Raw genomic sequence first — 21,608 nt, forward strand, 5'->3', positions numbered from 1 at the left:
AACAATACAGATACTTTAAATATAAATACTTATCGACACATTCGTAAATATGTTTGATAAAGAGATTCCATTCAAATCAAACTGCGTTGAACATAAAGTGCAGGTGTCGGAATGAAATTAAACAGGTACCCTGTCAATAAAAGATGTTGGTTGCAATAAATAAAGACTATATTTATATATACATAAAGTAGCCTATGTCAGTACGGTCTAAAACGCCGTTTTCTTCATCGTTGTATTATTGCGCCCTCTGGCGTACAAACGAAGCACGAACATTTATTAGCATGAACACTTTCAATAAAGACCCCACGTCCTTCTATCTAAATTTATTTTTCCAAAAAACAAGGGAAACAAACAAACCAACAGACAAATTTAAATGTGAGCACTTTACATAAAAGGTTCATGGCTGGCAAACGTGCCAAAAGATATACAAAGCTGTGAACAGATATTACAAATTTAAAGGTATCCAAAGAGTGTTAAATAAAACAAATACAAAAGAGTATAAAACTGATTAGGTACTAAACTAGTTATAACAAAGCATGTGTACAAAGTGGGTAAACCAAAAAAGATTTCAATCTATCGTCTTTCCGATTAAACAAAGCTCTTCCATTTAAAAAAACGATAAAATCCAACATCTTGTATGGCTAAAAAAAAATTTTATAGTCTGTGCACTAAAACTTTGGAGATGATATATATTATTTTCATTTTGGAAAACATTTTACATTCGTCGTAGACAATACTGAGCCTTCCCCCCACATTCTGGACCGTAAAAAACCACCAGGGACTGAGCAAAAAGACACTAAATCAGCCGGTGCTCAGTGAACACATGCCAGTACCAATATGTGTATATCTCTTCTCATCCAACAAGAAACTTGCGTACCTTCATATTTCCTTCACTGGCTATGTACGATTTCAAAAACAACGTATTAGCTCCGTAAAACTCATTTTGCTCATCTACAATGCCTTTCGGAGAGCCCTTGTTTGATAAACCTTCGCTACAAGTTTTTACATGAACAACATAGCACGTGCATGCAGTCCTCCACGAATCAAGTACGATCCCAAAAGACCGTAATACTGCACCGGCTGTGAACAAATAAGGGTAAAGGAGGACTTATAAAAGCTAGAAGATTTACGCAAGCCCACAAACTGAATACAAACGCTATCTGAAACAGGATGACACCGTGAATTCATTCAGTAAAAACGCTAAAACATTACAACCACCTGTAAAAGATAGCATTAGAAATCTAGAGAAGCAGCTGGAGCTCGTTTCCCATTGAAGGGTGAGACAACTGCACTGTATAATCAAATATAGTTTTGTAAAGGCTATCAAACGTTGTTCTGAAAAACAGCTGGTGTGGAAACTCAGAATGTGTTTTTCGTATCAGTATAGTAAAAACCATAAAAGGACACTTGATTAAAAGACGTCTTTTTAGTTGCTCTTATAAATGTCATTTGAAAACGCTCGGATAAATGTAATCGGTTGCTGTATGAGTATAGCTGGATGATTCGAATGCTAAATATTGCTGGACTGTTTAAAGTAAACGCACTTCGATAAATTGGCCGTATAAGGTGACGCTTGTTTAAGAAAATGGACCGCTAGATGAATGATATTGCTGTTGTTCTTATTTGAATCGCACCGCTTTTTTTCGCTACAAAAGGAAGAGAAAAACAACATATAAGGGCCGATGGTGTCAAGTGCTAAGTCTTTTAGGAGTGCACAATTTGTATATCTCTAAAAGTTGTTGTACATGCTAAATTGCGGGTACACATACTGTACACATGTACACACACACACACACACACACACACACACACACACACACACAGACAGTGGAATGGACAAGGATCCTTTGCTGGACGAGGCGACGTCTGGTTCATGACATCCATTTACTTCAGTTCAGAGGAGGGAGGAGAAGAACCCAGAATTGGAGACTTTGGTGACACCTGTGGAAAAAAAGGAGAAAGAGTGACAGCTGTTATCGGGACATTTGACTTTGGCGATTAGGTGATAACAGAGCAGGCGTCACTCACGGGGGAAGGCGGCTTGGCGAAATTGAGGTGTGCATACAGAAGCACGGCGATGTCGTTCTGACTGGCCTCCAGGGCTATGGAGAGAGCCGTGCTGCCGTCCTGTCAAACACGAACAGAAAACGTCACAAACCAGAAGCATCGATGGAACAGCTAAATGTAAGGGTTAATGGCAAACGTGAGTGTGCACAATAAAAAAACCTGAATGTAGTTTAAAAAAAGTTCTTAGGAATGTATTCTATTATTTGTATACAAGAGTTGTTATAATTTTATATATACTTCAAATTATTCATTTAGAAATCGTCTATCTCTCTCTCTCTCTCTCTCTCTATATATATATATATATATATAATATTTAAATAAACATAAATACATATTTTTGTAAGGAATAATAGTAAAGAATTGAGCTTGATAGCATAACACACCAAAAGGGATGGTGACTGGTGTCTTGGCAACAAAAAAATAAGCATTTCGAGGAAATGTAAGTAAAAATATTTTTCATTTCCATTTACTTCCACTGTATTTTTCTTTTGTCCATACAATGAAAGTCAATGGGACCCAAAAATGTTTGGTCACCGACATTCTTCAAAATATGTGATCCACACAAGAAGAAAATATGGGATGCACAAGCATCACGAGGACGCCGTGAAGTAAAGTGTTACCGAAAATGCATACAGGCTGAGAAAATGATGGAAGTTTCATTTTTGGCTGCCCTGTCACTTGACGACGACAAGCGATAAAGAAGACAGGTTTTAACAGATGAAGGTAGAATCATGCTTAATAAAGAAAGAGACAATCACATTGTCGGTGAGCGTGGCGTCACAGCCCGGCACAGACAGCAGCTGCCGCACGATGTCCACGTGTCCGTGTTCACAGGCGCACATGAGAGCCGTGGAGCCGTCGTCGTCACGCAGGTTCACCTGAGCTCCACAGGACAACAGAGCCCTCACCATGTCCCCTCTGCCGTGACTGACCGCCAGCATCAGCGCCGTCTGCCCTGCCTGCAACACACACACACACACACACACACAGTATTACACACTGACCGACCCGTGCTGGAGTACTCTGAGGGAACAGAAGGGGGCGTACCTGGCTGGCTTTGGCGTTGACGTCTCCGGTGCGGAGCAGCTGTAGGACGGTTTGAAGGTCACTGTCAGAGTTGAAGGCAGCCAGAGCTGTCAACATGATAGCTGTGTAACCAGCCTTGTTCTGCTTGTCAGCATTACAGAGACCTACACAACAAGGACAGCTGATAAATAAGAGCTACGGCACAGATATAGCTCCGTCACATGCTAAATAAAAAGCACTGACACATTTTTGGCCACAAAGACACTACTGTTCCAATGCTTGCCTCAGTACGTTTTTTTAAAGGAACAAATACTTTAAAAGTGAGAGTAAAATCATTTATAGAGTTACAGAAGATTATATTACAAATAACCGCTGTTGTTTTAACTTTTTAATGATCAAATAACAAAAACAATCTATCATGGATTCAACAAAAATATTGTATTATAACTGTTTTTAACACTGATGAAAATAATAAATGGTTCTTGAACAGCGAATCAGCATATTAGTATGATTTCTGAAAGATCATGTCATGCTGAAGAGTTAATGATTTAACTTTGTATCGCTGGAATAATTTAGTTTTTATGTATCTAAACTTTAGCCAACTTTGAAAAAATTCATGTTCCATGAAGATATTTCGTAAATGTATTACTGTAAATATATTAAAATATTTTTTTTATTAGTAATATGCATCGATAAGAACTTTAAAAGCAACTTTAAATACTTTTCTCAATATTTATATTTTTCTGCGCCCTCAGATTTTCACATAGTTGTATCTTGGCCAAATATAGCCCTATTCTAACAAACCAAACATCAATGGAAAGCTTATTAATCAATTAATTAATTTTAGTTATTTGTTTAGACGATGCTTCAAATAAAAATGGTCCAGGGTCACATATTAGTGACACTCCTGAAGTACTGAATTCCCTTTTTCAATTTTTCCAGTATAAACGGGGAGATGAGAGTGTCCAAGCATGTGCGTGCGTCTTCCAGGCCATCTGATAGCGCCTACGAAAATAGCGTGAGAGCAGCGAGCACCGCTCAGATGCGAAGAGCGTCGCTCACCAGTATCCAGCAGTAGTTTGACTACAGGGAAGTTGGAGTGAGAGACAGTGTAGTGCAGAGCTGTGTTCCCGTTGCCGTCGGCCATGTTGATGACAAACTCCAGTAGCTGGGGAGAAACTGAGGCGAAGGTGTCCATGTACGCTTTGACTACTGCAGTGTCAGCAGCCTTATGACAGGACACTCTGAGCCACTCCTGCAGCACCGTGGTGTAGGCTGTCCTCTGGCAACACAAGAGCAGGCAGAAACAGGCTTTAACCACCATGCATTGTATTAAATACATCATGCTCATTCACTAGCAGATCATAAATATCACTCAATAGCTCTTTTAACGGCAAGTCAGATTTTTAAAAATGCGGCGCTTGCTTATATTGTATATATTATTATAGCGCTGGAGCTGGAATAACCCATGTCCCGGTATTTGCTATGGTAAAGTGTAGAGAGAAAGATGTACGTCAAAAGAAATCAAACCTCAAGTGTGGTGAAGTATGCATGTAGGTACGTACATTCAATTCAAATCCAATGGAATTTTATTGTTATTTTATAGTTATTTTGGTCTGCCATATGAAAACTGTGATTCTGATTAGAAACTTCAGGTATTATTTTATTTTTGATCCCTGAGGCACAAATAGTACAGTATAGTAAAATGAGCAATAACAATAAAGATGTAAATATTGTACATATAGTATTTACATCCCAGACTTCCACTTTATTGGTTTAATAATTATAATTAATAATTTATTACTATCATAATAACTGTAAATTGTAATAATAATAAATTTTTAAACAATAATGGGATTCTATGAAATTCAGAAATTCTTTGTTGTCTCTTTTAATTGCTCTGGATTTATGGATTTATTTAATCTAAATTAATTTAAAAAAGGGTTGGTAACCAAATGAAGGCATAAAACATTAATTACATTATACATACTAATATTTAATTAATTTTTTTTTTAAAGTGTAACCAAATAAAAATGTAACAATTTATTTTATTTATGCAGACAAAGCATTAATTTCAGTTTACATAAATGGAGATATATTCTTTAAAGATTAGGTTTTGGTGATTTTATCATTTTTTGATTATCATCACATCACAATTTAAGTACATTCTACTGTACAATAGTAATGTACGTTGTGAAGGAATAATTCAATACTAGTCTGTATGAATGATTTAAGAGTACAGTCCTCCTTTTGATTTATTCATTCAAAATGTCAAATTCTGTGACATTTCATGTTATAGCGTAATTTCTTTTTTTAGGACCTGATGCCTTTTTTTCTGCATTACAGAATTCGAATGGCCTATTGCAAACAGCTAAGAAAAATAATTAAATAATACATTTTTTAAAACAAAGTTGTAAACTATGCAATCTGTCGTTCACAAGCATGAGAACACAACTGATGAACATACTGCGTTTTGATGGCTAAATGCATTTGGTTCACTGAGTGCCTTCTGCAAGGTGTGAAGGGCTGCCATGAGACTGCCACTCAACTCCAGTCTGGGAAGAAACAAAAAATGCTCATCATCTTACGTGACCAAACGTGAATCTCATAAGCTTGGTGTCACTGATTTGAGCCTCCATACCTGGTTGCTTGTTTGTTAATAGGGGTGGTGCTCGCATTTGCAGCCGGATTGGCGGAGGAGGATATGGCTATGTCCTGTTCTGCTGAGGCATCAGTAGATAGTGACTGTGTCGCTCCTTGTCGGGCGGTGAGGTCAGCGGTTTTTGATTGGCTAACATCTTGCTGAGGTTTGGCACTGGTGGATTGTGATTGAGTGATCGTCTGCTGAGCAGCAAGGCCTGATATGTCTGGCTGAGCGAGATTTGGCTGGACGTTTGACTCTGTGGCTTTGGACTGCTGCTCCGACGAGCTGGTGGATGACACCTGGACAGAGTCTTTTTCGAGAGAAGCGGCAGTGCTTTGAGAGGTACGCCCTTGGAAAACATCTGCGGGTTGAACGATGCCCTCCGGACGAGCCGTGGCGGTGGTCACTGACGACTGGTTTACAGAGAGCTGTATGCCTGCCTCTGCTGCTGGTGATTGGGTGACCTGTTGCTGGGTAGCTGCATCCGTGGCTTGCGATTGGCTGGTGCTTTGCTGTGCTGCAGTGTGATTGGCTGGTGGCTGGGCAGTGCTGTGCTGAGGTGTTTGAGCAGCTGCTGTCTCACAGACAGGCTGCGGGCTGCAGGAGGTCACCGGAGACTGCTGTGCCACGGATTCCGGTAGTTTCTCCGTAGCCTCGTGGTATTCGCTCGCATCGCTCTCATCTTCTGAACTTTCCGAGCTGCTGTCGTCAGAGGATGTTGACTCGTACCTGCAGGGCACGATAGCACTGTTATTTACCACAAAAAACCCCCTCTGATCTAATGAAATTGATCCCAAGAGGATCATCTAAACAAGATGTGCAGTTTCTGAAGGAAACTGAATTGTTGCAAGGCAGCAAAATAATACTTTTATGCTTGTTCTGAGTTTAATATCAAATTTCTTAAAAACTTAAGCTACCCTTAGCAAAATAGTCTATGCTAAAAGAAACACAAGCAAAAATACATAGTAGCTTAATGATCTACAACATATTTACTTCACATTATTCTGTATTTACCCTCCATTGACTCCTATGAACTGCAGGTTCTTTTTGGTGTACGGAGAGCCAGGTTCACCATCTGCTTTTCGCTTCATGATTGACCTCAGGCTGGACTGAGGGGAGGCTGGATAAAGAAAACACACACATGGAGAGTGTAAAAATCACTAGTTGGAATATATGGAAAATAAGTGATGCATTGTTATCAGCAGTTACTAAAAAACAACAACGCAAACCTGGTTTTGTTGGATCGATTTGGATGGCTTCTTCTGCTGGTTGCTGGTTAATTTCTCCCTCTTTTAGCCGTTGGCAGACGGCTGCCACTTGGCTGCGCTTTGTCTCCATAGCAGTTGCCTGGTTAGTCACTGGCACTGATTTGGACACTTCGCTTCTCAAAACCTCCCGCACCTGCTTAGAGCTTATTGCAATGGGAAACTCACGCGGCAATTCTGGGGGAAAGAAAGGGGGTAGTTTAAAGGGATAGTTAGTCCAAAACCAACTCTCTTTCTCTGCAGGACACGAAAGAGGAAAAAATAGAGAGTATGCATGCTGCCATTTTCAACAGAGTTAAAGTGAACAGAAACAGATGCGGTATAATTCCAAAAATATAAAAACAGCAACATAAATGACTTAAGGGTGGTCACATTGCAGTTCTTTGGACACCGTAATAGACAAGATATGATGTCATGCTGTGTAGTGCTTTATTTAAATACATAAATTTCAAATCCAAATGTCAATCCAAAATGCAAAAATAAACAATATTTTCTACTTTTCTGTAAACCTTTAAAGTTTCAGAGGTAATGCTGTGACCTATTAATCTTCTGGTCTACTGGTCACATCTTCACATACTACAACATTATAGGCAAGAGTTCACTAAATATGAACTGGGCAAAGCAACCAAATTTGCATCAGCTTGTGTTTCCAGTTTCCCACATTAATAGAAGTCAATGGAATAAAAAGGGTAACCCATTCATTTATTTTTACCCAAATGATTTTTTCAATGTTTAATTTTTCCAAACCCCTCCATTGCATGATGCTAATCTGCAGTGATTGATCTGATTAGTCTCATTTTCATTTCATCATGCCTGCAATTTCTCATAAAGAAGCGTTTGTGTACAGCATTACAGGGGAGAGAGCTATTTTTACAGCTTCGAAAGCACATTTAATGACAAAGAATAAATGTATATTTTCATTCAGAACAATGCAAAAAGACCAACAAGTGGACGGGCAACATGTTATAGTGATGGGTCCTTCTTGTAACATACTGTGTCAGAATACTAATACGGGGCATGGACCACTTTAATGGTGCTTCTTTGATGGTTTCTTTGTAATTTCACAAGTAAACATAGTTTTTCACCTTTCGCTGTTATTACACAGAAAAAAGCAACATGCAAATTTTGCATCCTTTAATGTTCCACAGAAAGTAGTTTGGAACAACATGAAGTTGAGTGAATAGAGACAGATATACACACCCTCGGCTGCTGGGGGATCTGCATGCCTTCTGTGGGCTCCTTCCGGTGTAGACACAGGCTGAGCAGGAGTAGTGCAACCCTGGGCCCTTAGCAGCGTCCCTACACCCACCACTGTGGGCTGCTCCAGCGTGTACACTTGGATTCCCACAGTCCTCTGCTGATGAGGCTGCTGTGTAAAACTGACAACCGTGTGCAGGCCCGCCCCGGACTGGCCCTGCTGTTCCTGCCAGCCGAGGCTGGTGGCCCTCACCGCATGGCCCACCTGAGGGGAAAGAACTTGCCTCTCTTTTTGAACTGCTTCCACTTGCTGCTGAGCGCTCTGTAGCTCCTGCACGGTTTTCCTCAGCTGAACTTCTAACAGCCCCACCTTAGTCTTGAGGGCTTCGGCTTCAGGCAGCAGCCCCAAGTCCTCTTCTCGCACCCCTACTCCCACTTGACGGTAAGCCACCTCAGGTCCCACACCGACAGTTCGCACCTCCCGCTTTGCCCCCGGACGAGCTCCACCGACAATTACAGTTTCCTCGATTTCACATCCTGAGTCCTGAAGAGAACCTGGAGTAGTAGGTGAAAGACTTCCTGCGGCTCTGTTGGCTGCTGCTGTCCCATTTCCCGTCTCCTCTTCGGGAATGTCAATGTAGAGCTCTCCCCGTGGACGACTCCGACTGAACCCCAGCGTGTGGCCCAAGAACTTCTGGCTCTTGAGCTGCACGCTAAGCTGCCTCTTCTCTTCCTGAAGCACCGAGATCTTCACTTGCAGCACCGGGATGGTCTTCACCTGCTCCTCCAGCTCCCGGATCTTCCGCAGGGCGACGGCCATCTGCTCCCGTACGTGCTGGAGGTGGGCGGGCGTCGGTGAGACGGGTGTGGACAAGCCAGAGCTCATTGGTGTATAGGAGCCCCCTCCCTGGGCCCGATTGAAGCTGTGGGCACTGGACAGTGAGGTGTTGGAGCCTGCCATGCTGCTGTGCATGCTGCCCAAGTTCGAGAAGCGACGGCCATCCTTCTCCTCCTCTAGCTTGCGGCGAGCGTCTAGCAAGGTCTTCTCCACGCGTGCCGTACTGAAGTTAGGCCGCTGTGAGGTGTGAAAGCCTGGCGCACAGTAGGAGTACGATGAATGGCGGCTGTCCATGCTTGTGTTGGAGCAGAGTGACTCAGTGGAGGTCCACCAGGAGCCTGTGTAGCCGTAGCCGCGTGGAAGCGAGCCATAACGCGGGCGTCGCTGCACTGGCACCTTCTTAATAGTGTTGCCCTTTTCAATATCATTGACATACTTGAGGAAGTCCAGGTCCAGACGGTAGCCATAGGGAGTCTCTACTGAGTATGGAGCCTCTGGGTCCTTTCCATGCAAGGAGGGGGGCTCCGGGGGGTTAATCTTCCCTAAAGACAAAGGAAACAACTTTAAACTGCAGGAAATCTCGGTCTAATCTCGGAATCAGACAACAGGGAAAAGAATAAACTTCAGGCTATGACTATATCAAGGCATCACTTTACTAGTTAGCCTCTTACATAAGAGTGAACAGAGGAAAGACTAAAGAATCGTAATATATAAAAATTTGAGTATGTGTAGTATCCACATTCAAAGTGGGACCTTACCTGGAAAACTTGAGTCCATATGAAGCACCTGAGCCATGATTGTCATTCACCAGCCAATCTCTCCTGGATAAGAAAGACACTATAAGCAACAAATAACAATTTTATAATTGGACCTATGAGATTAATGGCCAAACCTAATAAGCAGCTCACATTCAAAATCTTTAAATCAGAAATTAAGCAGCAGGATACAAACATACTTCTAAAGGATTATTAATGGAATCATTCTCAGGTCCCATTTCTGAATATGATTTACTCTTTAGCTGATGACGTTTTAAATTCTCAAAATATCTGTTAATTTGTGTTCCATAGTGGAAAGTCAGTCATGAGGACGAGTAAATTTCAGTTGACCTTTTCTTTGAAGACTAAAAAAGTATACAGTGCTCTCAGGAGGGGGTCTTTGGGAACCCTGGTACAGTTAAGTATGCAATGATAAAAGTAGTGATATACACCTAATTATAGATACTAACAGAAAACTCTTGAACAATTAACTAGTAAATAAACTTTTGATGTTAAAATGTTCCTAATGAAATGTAAACACTGACTTGAATTTAGACCTTTAAGATCCCACGCAAATCTTTTGTTTCGGGTTCAAGTCCTAATTAGGAGGGTCAAACTCCCTGTAATACGTCCCCTACAAAGTTAGACTGTTCGGTTTCTGTTTGTTTCTAGTTCTCTTGTTTGGAGGAGAGGGGAAAAAGAGGGGAAGTTCTCTGGCAGACGACAACAGGAGAATGAGCGTCTAGTTACAGCCTTATTAGGAATCATCTGAATACGCTCTCTGTGGTTCTCAGAATCGAGGTACTGTAAAAAAAAACAGACACAGGCACTGTTGCTTGGGCATTCTCTCCCACACTTTTCCATGCTTTTTATCTCCTCTTTTCTCCCTTATTTTTCCTCACTCTGTCAGCTGATGATCAGGAGATAGCAGCTGACCTCTGTCCGCTCTTCCTTCTTCCGCTCTCTCAGTTGAGCATTTCGACTGAAGCAAAGCATTCCAGCTTTAAATCAATTAGGTAAAATAAAACAGAAGCATTACATGCATAGCCCTTACTATAGCTGTTTTTCTCTCTCTCTCTTTTCATCTGGCTCACGTGCCTTCAGACTGCTCTCTTTTTCCCCTCAGCATTGCATCTTTCCCAGCTAATGTGCCTTTTTGCCAAAGATTAACTTTCTAGGTCATTAGTCAGTGGTAAGGGGGCTGCAGTGCCACGAGCTATCTCTGTTCCCAACATTAACAGCATATTAGACCACAGAGTTGGGCTCGAACTTCACAGACATCTCAGAGAGAACTGCTGACTGCTCCAGTCATTTTGGTTCATAACGGCAAATTGCTTCTCCCTTGCTGCCTCACACAAAACTTTTCCCCTCTGTCTAATCTCATGACCCTCTCAGTCTGTTTATGTTCTTGCCTTTTTGAGGAGAAAGTAGGGCATACGGAAACACTGACTGAACTGATTTGGTATTTTGTAGATCTTAAGCAGACAAAATGAGCTCTCTTGCCCACTACCCATCATTCTGCTCACTTCCCACACTTGAAATCTTACTCATTTAACAGGCCTCTCAGCTGTCTCACAGTGCCCACTTTGATTTTCGGTTGTATTTGTTTTGAACTTCAGATGTCATGTTAAGAACAACGAATACACTATTTGTAACTGGAATTTCACCTTCATAATTTTAAGAAGTAATGCGGTAATTGTATTTTTAGTATTTAGACTTTTTTCATTAAATGTAAACAACAGAAGTCAATGCAGAATAAAAAACTAATGCTTTTAAACATAAAAAAAGTAAAGAAAGAATAAAAAAAATACATTTTTACCCTTAATACTAGAAGCTAATAATGCAAAACATTTAAAAAACAAACATTGTATGTTTTTTTTCTGGCTGTGGCCATTAAACATATCACAATGTAGGAAGATAATGAGGCCACACACAGTAAAAAAAAAGAAAAAAGATTTTATTATAACATGCCAAGCTGCTTAAGTCAATATCATCTTAATTAGTGGGTTTTTTAATTCCCCTGCCACAGCCACAAATGAATGTTGAGTACGCTTGAGAAATGTTACTGTGAGCGCTAACACACAAACTTGTGTGTATATGTGTGAAAATTTGAGCGTCAGTGCTGTGAAGAGTGTTGACAGGGGGACAGTTGATGTGCCATAATTAGAGACTCCAGTAAAGGCTCACAGCATGACAAACATCCAGCCTTCAGCAATAACTGCCCTGACTATGTCACAAACACCCTTGTTGTATTCGAACACATCTCTCTTTGTCTCTTTCTTTTATTTCTCTGCTCTATTATTCTAACATACCCATTATTATTGTTCATATTTTAGGTTAAGATTTAAGCAAACTCATAAACTTTAATGTGCAACTTCTCCTATATCACACTGCACAGTTAGTACAAAGTCAAATCTGATCTTACTGATTTTTCCCAGCGGCCATAACCTACTTATGACTTTCCCGTCAACTGATAAAGCAGCCAAAACAACACCAGTATCTACTCATATCTAAAGACAAAAATTTTCAAAAAAGGGTTTTGATTTTCATCTGCTAAGCAACACCTAGAAAACATTCAGAAAAACCAACTTTGATTTGACAGTGGCTTTTTGCGCTAATTTTAAATAGCAATGCATTCTATTTATACTAAGTGAAAATAGAAGTATAATGGACTTTTTTAAATTGTCCAACCTAGGCATTTTTGGAAATACTTTCCTCTACCTATTTCTGCAAAACTGAAATGAACCCTAGAGGCAATAAAACTCAAACAAATTTTACTCCTTTTAACACAATGTATGCTTTGCAGGTCGACGGTTTTGATTAATAAAGCCTAACCAATTCAAACCATTTTTAATATGCTGTGACATTTGAAAACTGATATATTCGGGGGTTAGGATCACATATCAGCTTCTTGTGCATGTGTTTTTTAACTCAATATAGGTTTTGCTCGGTAGTTCACGTTGCAAAACTGTGAATCGACAGTTCAACAAAACGGCTCTGACGGCTTTCTTCTTTCGTGAGGGGTTTGGTGTCATGTCATCTTTGTTTCCAGGCGGAACGTTAAACAAAGCGACACACGTCTTCCGGAAATTCTATATAATTCAACTAATCCAACGATAACTTTGAAATTGTTTCCAGATTAGTGTGCCATATGGATCAGACGTTTAGCCAACGGTCCGTGGGCGTGACGTCTGAGGCTTAGACTAGACTGCAAATAGCGGCAATTATCTGCACCTTAGTATAGTAGTACATTATTAACAGTATGCAATAATAACATACTGAGTTGTAAATGATAATTTTTATTGAAATTATTAAATAGACACTGCCTTACTATGACAATAAGAGCTTAAATGGCTGTTAAACTGTTCTTTATCACTGAGTGCATACAATGAAAATAAAGATTAATTCATAAAGCCTTTCCCATACCTTGCCCTACCTGATACTTTATTTTTAATTGAAACTAAGTTCCTTTCGGATGTCATATTAGATGTAAAAAGGATGAAGAATTAGTTTGGCGAAAGGCTGATTCAATGGAGTTTTACCATTTAATAATTTCAATAAAAATTATAATTTATACTCAGCGTGTTATTATTGAATACTGTTTGCAGTCTAGTCTCTGCCTCAGACGTTATGCCCACGGACCGTTGGCTAAACGTCTGATGCATATGGCACACTTATCTGGAAACACTTCAGGAGTTTCAAAGTCATCTGTTGTTTTGGCAGCCATCTTGTGTAACATTGTCTATCCAAAAACACATTGTTGGGCAGAGTTAGTGCACATAGTCTCTGCCAGCAAGGCTAACCATTTGAACATACTGCAGAAAGACGCTCCGTTTCAATTAATTGTTCAGCAACATGGTAAAATTACCCAGAACAGCAGCCGCGTATCAATATCCAACCAAAATACTGCACAGCGACACACTTCAAACCACTATTAGCAATATTTTAGAGTGGTAAAGTAAATGTCAAAACCTAGTTTCCTGACTCGTTTCAGCGCTATGCCTCATGCTCCCGAACAATCCCCTTCTCTAGCCCACCATGTCCAACCTCTCCAACTGAAGAACAGGGCTGCATCGCTTACTATGCGTGCATGTGGCGGTGACCTTCCTTGCTCTTTGTCTGCTTATAAACAGTGTCCCATTGAAATGACAGTGAACAGGGCACAGTGTGCCCCCCTCCCCGGCAGTGCCCTGTCATTTCTCAGTGGCATGCAGCAGACCTTTCACCAGCACAGCCAGTCTCTACCCTCCTCCGGAAGGAATGCCTTGCCCTAAACCCGTGCCCCTCTCTCCGTACCTCTCTCCCAACTTCCCTCGCTTTGCATTCCAGAGCAGCGGAAGTTGACATCTCTTGCCTCCAGGGTGTCCCACACCCACCGCCACGTTATTAAGATTAGCAATCTTAAGGGAAGTCTTAAAACGGTCTACATTCGATTATGCCACGCTCATGGAGTCAGGAAAGCTGAATTCCTCAAAGCTTGCTTTATATTATGAAAACATGTCAAGAAAAAAAAGTCTGGTCATTAGTTTCACTCAAGCAAGCTTTCTGAGGAACGGATAAACATTAAGGGGTGTTTAGTTTTGATGATGATGTTCAAAGGTCTCTTTATCACTGTGGGAAGGTTTGCAACAAGCTGCTTCATTTTTCTTAGCTAAGACGTGGAATTTGGGATGCTTATCTACAAACTAGGAATAAATCGACTCCTTAAACTTGAGGAAACTGCTTGAGTAATTTGTATCTTGTCTAAAGATAGCAGTCAGAGTTAAATAACTCACTGTGCTGCAATGATGGTCTCTCTTCCCCGACCTCCTCGCTCTCCTCTTTCGATTCCTTCGACTCTCTTATAGGTGCCACCAAAATCCTAAAAGAGGGGAAAAACAGATGAATTATTTACAGAGCAGTTAAAATTACGACTAACATTGGCAGATTCTTTCGGTCGCACCCTTCATTTCAGACGTTTGGAGTCATCTCGAGCAATAGAGAAGCCACTCCTCACGACTGTTGATCCAAAAAAGCCTCTTCTGTGAGAGACTAATTCGTCTTGGCTCTCTATCATCATTGCTTACCACCACAACACACCCCTCATCTCCCTCAACCACAACAACATGTTACTTGGCAAATCGCTCCGAGTCTGGGAAAGCTCTGCACTGCGAGCAGTGTTTTTTTGGTCCGGAGTTCTACTGAGTCACCCGCCTAAACCCAAAGATACGGACACACCCCTGCCGGACAGCAGAAGGTATCCAGAAACATTTCAGAACATCGCGGACCTTCACAATCACTCCTACACCTCGAAGATTTCTTCAAAAGCAGGGTTCAAGCGGCTTTGTGGTTAAAGATCTGCATGACTGAAAAATCATATTAATATCATACAGACATTTCATTTCTGGTCATCTACACTCGCACTTGAAGAATCAAGGGCACGTTCTTCTAAAGCTCAATGCGCCATACATGCGTTTCTGCAGTGAATTGATATGATTTTATGGAGTAACAATGTCAAAGCAGGAACATTAGGTTACATTGTTCCAACACTTTTGTCATGCCAGTTTCTAGCGAGAGAAAGAAACAGAGCCTTGTACAGGAGTGACAGCCAAATCACAAAGAGCCATTCATTCAGCCTCAAACTCCACAGCTGGTTCTAATATAGAGCTGGGAGGAGCACTGGGAAGAGAGAGAGAGAGAGAGAGAGAGAGAGAGAGAGAGAGACTGCCTTTAAAACACACGTAATGCTTCTTATTTGCCCACTGCTGAGAAAGTCCTATTCTTTCTGGAAAACAACAACAACAAAAAAAGAGTACCGTAACCATAAACTCTTTCTAATATGCAGCTTTTGGTTTCTGTATGAATTTGCTAGTGGTTTGCTGTTAGTTTATGGACGCTGGAATTTATTTTGATGATGTAAGAAAAAAAAAATTCGAGAGATTTAAAAATGATTTCAAAATTAAATGAAGAAACACTGACATAAAATAAACATTTTTACACGCAGCTTGAAAAGGGAAGAAGCCAGAGTTTAGCCGAAGTTAACCTTTTGGTAAAAACGTTATGCCGATAATCTACACACTATCATTCAAAAGTTACAATTCATTTAAAAAATGTGTTTTTTTATTAAAAACAGTAAATTTGTTAGATATTACTACAATTAATGTTTTCTGTTTTTTAGAATCTTATAAGATGTCATTTATTCCTGCAACGCAAAGCTGATTTTTCAGCACAATTCATGTAGTTTTGTCATATAATCCTTCAGAAATCATTGTAATGTGCAGATTTCCTTACTTTTATCATGGCTCAAAACACATCTCACATGCACTGTGTCACATATAACACTATTACACTGATAGTCGTTTTTACCATAATGACTATGTGGATGGTGATAAAATTTGGATAAGGCCAACACATGCACATAAAACAATAGCTCGAAAGATTGACACCTCACTTGACTTACACACTTATGTCTAGGGCTAACAATGAAAATGTCTCCTTCCAACCACACATGAAACCACACGCTGTCAAGCACGTACTCAACAAAAGTTCAAGACCTTTAGATAGATGAGTATGATACTGTGCTCTGAACCACACGAGGGATACGGCCTATTGAAAACAAGTGTGCACATGTGTTACGTAGAGTTCAGGTTCAGAAAGAGTTACAGGAAAAGGAGCTACAGTTCCCCAAAGACCCAGAAAGGAGTCGGTCACTTCCTCCCAGTCAAGGCGAAGGGGAGACTTCAAAATCAGGGAGGGCGAGAAAAACAGAAAAGACAGAAACAGTAACAGAGCAGACAAAAAAAAAATGCAGCGAATTCAGCAGGAAGGAGAAGAGAAAGACAAAGGGTGTAGGTCCAGGATGGACACCAGGAGAGGCGAAAACAGCAAAGGGTGATATTTAAATGGAAACGTCTAGAGCAAAAATACTTTCAGGCTAAGAAACCCAGCGTGAGTCATTTCAAATGCCATTGGCTTTACGTTTTGTGATCTTTGCTGACCATATGCTGTAAAAAAAAAAGTACAGCAGGACTAGAAGAATCTTAAGGAAAACCCTGAACAGTTTAAAAGGCCTCATCCGTCCCGATTGTGATCGTATTTAGTGCATTCCTCTAACCACTCAAGAAAAAACATAAGACAAAGCTGGAACTGTGCCTTGTCTTTGAACTATGCTTGACAACTCATAAAGTCCCAAGGAGACCTCGTTTTTGTATGGATAGACTAGCGTAAAAAGTCAAGTATACAAAGTAGGCACCAAAAATATTAACTTTAAAGAAAACTTTATTAGCATCCACACCGATGGACCAATAAACATCCTGTTTATTACAAAATGATGCAGATTTATTGTCTGCCACTTTAAATGCTCAATTTCTTACGTGGATTCTGATTGGCTGTTAAAACTTAAAGTTATTCAAATGAATTAATTGGCTGAATGGAAACACATGAAGAAAAAGACAACACAGAATTATACATTTAAGAAGTTAATTATAAAAAACACCCCTATAAACCAATTCCAGGAGCCAAATACTGCCTCTTAATGGAAAAGTGGCCCTTATCTTGAATTTGGGAGGAATTTTTGGTGCTTTCTGACCTAGAGTAAGAAGAAACTGTTCTGGGAGGAATACTTCTCCATTGGTGGTCCAAAGCTGTTGTTGTGCGACCAGATCTTGTTGATATCCATTCATGGAAGAATAACACGCATAACTCAGAGCTCAGTTCTTCTCAATTTGTGAATCGTCTGGGGACATTTCCGCTGGGTCACGGGTTACGCGACAAACCTGCCAGCTTCGTAAACATAGGCAATTGCGAAGTTCCAACCAGGACGTTACAGAGAATTATGACCGATGCTGGAAACTGTCCGCATGCCCCGCGCATACGGGGCTGTTTTTTACATTAGGGAGTGGTATACGGAGAAAACGACGGCATCCAGAGAAACGCCGCGGCCTGAAGCCAAAGCTCAAGGCCCAGGGAGGGGCCTCGCTCTGCTCACGTTACGACCTTAGCAGTTGCAGAACAAACACACGCCGCCTCGCCATTGGTCATTGTGCTGACCTCGGACAGGAAACGGCCCCGCGGGGTGGAGCCGGCCAACAGGAACCACCACAGACATCCAAATTTACCCTCCAAAAAAGAACCAACGGCAAATTCCTCAGAGAATTCGGGGATTAAGGGTGATGAATGGCATGGACAAGCTAGGAGGGAAAATAAATGCTTAGAAGTAGAAAAAGACAAACAAAAGAGATGTTGTAAGTGTCGTGTCACGCAGCAGCGATAAGGTCACGAGTACGTAAGGGGTGACGATTCATCACTGCGGTCGGGGAGACTTTTAGGAGTTAGTCAGACTCTGCTCGCTAATGTAAACAAAGCGGATTTCACGGGGAACGTTCACAGCCTCTGCCGTTTCCAGGTTCCAGACCTCTAGTGTGGAAACCAAAACTTTTCCAGAGGGCAACTCTCATACATCCTGACAGAGCTGAATGCATACAGCGTTGACGTTTGCGAGAGACTTGACCGAGCATTTCAGGGATAGACGAGGCACAGCACACACCCCAGAACACATGTCCCACACATGCAGCAGACAAACACTGAGACACACCTTCACTCTGGGGACTCCAGTCTGTTCTAAAATTTCCATTCTCCCCTTCAGATTAATGTCTTCTCCCGATTAGAGCGTTTCTTTACTTTCTGCTGGGCCACAAAACCAGGCAAATACACTGCATAAGAAGAACTATCTGTACTGCAACACGATGAAATCAATTACATCTTAAGCTAAATGTAACCAGAACTATTTTTAACAGGCCATGTTACGATTATGATCATTATGATATCTGAGCAATAGTTGCAAATTTTGTTTAAAGTCATGAGGTAATTGAAGTATAGACAGATCTTTTTTCTTCCATACAAACTTAATAAAAAAAGGGACAGTGTTTATAAGAGCAAAAAAAACGAGAATTATGTATCATATATACATGATATATCTTTCATGTAAAGAATGTCAGCAGGTATGCGTAATGTAAATAATATTGCATTTATTACAGATGTGTTGAGCTTTGACGCCGCTTTGATAATCATTACACATACTGTTTGACAAGATGAGCTCAAGATAACGCAAACAATTACATGACTTTATATTTGATATAAACAAACCTACTTTTAGACTGGAAACGTAACATATTTCATAGTGAGCAAATATCAAATAAATACAGACTTTACAGTAATTAAATATGCTAGTCTATGCTTTTGAATGCTGCATGTACTGTAACAACATTAGAGGAATTAGTATAACTATTTGACTTTAGATGTGGCTTGTTAAATAAATAAACTTTAAGTAAACACTAGAATACTAGCTGCCAACTGACATTTTTGGAGTGTGCTGATAAAGTTAGTTGTGTTATTTTATGTGAGATATTTGTGATAAAATATTTAACTGAAATTTTTACCTGCCTTTTCAGGAACTGAACATGAAACGGCATATATAGGGCTCATTTATAGAATAATAACTGCTGTCATGGTCAAATAAATAAACAAATATACAGCAGACAAGCATGTGGCAATGGCAAGCCATCATACTTTTCTTCAGCAACAAAACTTCCTTCCTGGCGTGCCTTGATGTGATGTTTCAATGGGAACTAACAGGCTACCGAACCAAAAAAGTTGGAAATTATTGCAGAATGAACAGAATGATGGTGATTGTTTGAGCGCTTGATGATTGCTGGCATTGTCTAAGATGAATTAAACATCACATTTAAAGTGACAGACAGACAGCTTATCAAGCAGACTAATGCCTGCTGGGGGCAAGTTAAAGCGAACATGACAAGCCATAAAATTGCTGAGAATCAGACCAAAGCGCCCACCGTCACACAGAGGATGCTCAGGAGAAACAACGGAGTTGTGCTTCAATATATAAGAAGCATTGTCTGAAAAAAACCTTAGTAAAGTACAAAAAGTCACAAACGAGAACACAAGTTTCCGCCGTACAGTAAGCTATAAATGAACTTGGAGAACGACCACTGGTGCGTAAAGCATAGTTGGTGTCACTTAAGATACTTTGTGTGAGACACTGGAGTCGCTACGTGAGGAAATTAATCTGAAAAGTGCCAACACCATCAAAGAGAAACCACTGAGATGCAGGCCCCGTTTGTGTTTTCTTTCCCGCGGGGGGGCAAGGTCTTGAGAGGACGTCAATCATCAAACGACACGCTGAGAAACTCCAACAATTAAAGGAAATTAAAAGCGCTCGGGACAGATACGCGTAATCCCGTGTCTTAATTCCATCAGTCTCGCAAACATCATTTAGACGCCCAGCGTGTGATCCACCGTACAAATGGGGTTTATAACCGCGCATTCCTGCGACTTCACCCCGCGCGCCAAACGACGCGCATTCCTGCGCCTGCACGCCGCGACGCGACGCGACTGCTCTGACCGCATCGCGTCCCTCATAGCTGTTACTTAAACACACGGCTGGCTAGAAAGAATAAAAGTAACCCCTCCAAAAAAAACAAAAACGCAAAGTCGCGTGACTAAAACGATACAGTAAAAACTTCAAATGCCCCCAGTCGCGCAAAAGCAACAACCAAACGACAAGACGCGCGTTTTTTGCAAGCTTATTGGGCCGAGTGGTTGTTGTCGAGGTGTTTCACAATCGGTAACGCGCTAATTTAAATCAGCGCACGTGTTGAACCCAACAGTTCTTGGCCAACCAAATCAGGGCCAGCGAATTCAAAACCGCTGCAGCGAAGTGATGAACATCTGGAAGTCATGAAGAACTCCAGCCGTCCCACCCTCTCCCCAGAGTCACAGCAGTCACGGGGCTTTCATTTAATGAAGAATTCACCCCCAAACCGCCATCAGCGCTCATTTACCCGTTTAAACACACCATTAGCGCAATATTCAGATAACGCACATAAAAGCTGATTTGGCTATTACCAAAAAGGCGCGCGTCGGGCAATTAACACGGACTACATTAAAAATGAATTTCTTATTTATTAATATGTTTTAAATAACCAATGATTACATTCCTTACGAATTAAATATAATCGCACACGCGTGTGTGTGAACTCTCTGGGTTAACACCGCTCAGGCATTGCGCGCGCTGCCCACTACAGACGCTTTCCATATCCCCATAATAATATATCAACCAATAAAAGCGAGCATCGTTTTTTCAAACGAAAGCGATACCGACTGTAGAAATAATATGCATAGCAGCAATAAATCCGTCTCAAACGGCGAATCCCCATCGTAGTACCGTTACTTTGAAACTCATAGTAAAATCGAGCAGCACAAAGACCGAAGCGCCACAGCCGTGAGCGCAAATGGAAAAACGGCAGTGCACACGTATACGGTACAACTGTGTGTTTTTTCCCAGTAAAAAACACAAGGTTAGGCAGAAAGCATGCGTGTATTGTCACCTACCCCCTTCCAGCGCCCTCAGTCGATAAGGCCAGCAGCAGTCTCCCTGACAGAGACAAAAACACCGCAGCCGAGGCGTGAAGCGAGCCCCTCCCCTCCGCTCTTAAAGAGCCACTCTTCCCTAATCCCGCAATCCCCCTCAAATATTTGCTCTTCTTATTTTTTTTACCGGACAAATCCTCGCCGAACGGAGCGGCTCGCTCAGTAACGCGGGGGACAGCGCGCGCGCGCTCACAATCGTTAGATTCGCGAAGTATATCGGAAAATCATTAAGTTGCGCTTTAAAGCGGTCGCGTTGAATCTTTTTTTTTTTTTTTTTGCGATCCGTGATTTAATGACGCGAGCGATGGGCTCGGGGCATGACGTCATAATGGCCTTACGTCACCGACCTGTGGCAAAGATGAGGACCATATGGGCTGCAAGGAGACATT

The 21,608-nt window shown here is 41.2% G+C and overlaps 1 protein-coding gene across 4 annotated transcripts; it reads right to left on the reverse strand.

Moving 5' to 3' along the window:
• Nucleotides 1–308: 308 nt before the first annotated feature.
• kank2 (KN motif and ankyrin repeat domains 2) lies at nt 309–21,333 on the reverse strand. 4 transcript variants are annotated; one of them, XM_043233933.1, is made up of 13 exons: nt 21,181–21,333; nt 14,568–14,653; nt 9,796–9,858; nt 8,203–9,579; nt 6,967–7,179; nt 6,752–6,857; nt 5,735–6,466; nt 5,561–5,648; nt 4,156–4,375; nt 3,115–3,257; nt 2,826–3,026; nt 2,029–2,127; nt 309–1,941 (listed from the first exon to the last, which is right to left on the reverse strand). In XM_043233933.1, the coding sequence occupies exons 3-13, from the start codon at nt 9,839–9,841 to the stop codon at nt 1,885–1,887; spliced, it is 3,282 nt and encodes a 1,093-aa protein (XP_043089868.1). In that variant the 5' UTR covers nt 9,842–9,858; nt 14,568–14,653; nt 21,181–21,333; the 3' UTR covers nt 309–1,884. The 4 variants fall into 4 exon arrangements, with proteins under 4 accessions (XP_043089868.1, XP_043089870.1, XP_043089871.1 ...); XM_043233935.1 differs by having other exon boundaries at nt 9,796–9,874; XM_043233936.1 differs by lacking the exon at nt 21,181–21,333 and adding an exon at nt 14,735–14,922 and having other exon boundaries at nt 9,796–9,874.
• Nucleotides 21,334–21,608: the final 275 nt, after the last annotated feature.

This window comes from Puntigrus tetrazona, chromosome 3 (genome assembly GCF_018831695.1).
Source record: "Puntigrus tetrazona isolate hp1 chromosome 3, ASM1883169v1, whole genome shotgun sequence".
NCBI classification, from domain to species: Eukaryota; Metazoa; Chordata; class Actinopteri; order Cypriniformes; family Cyprinidae; genus Puntigrus; species Puntigrus tetrazona.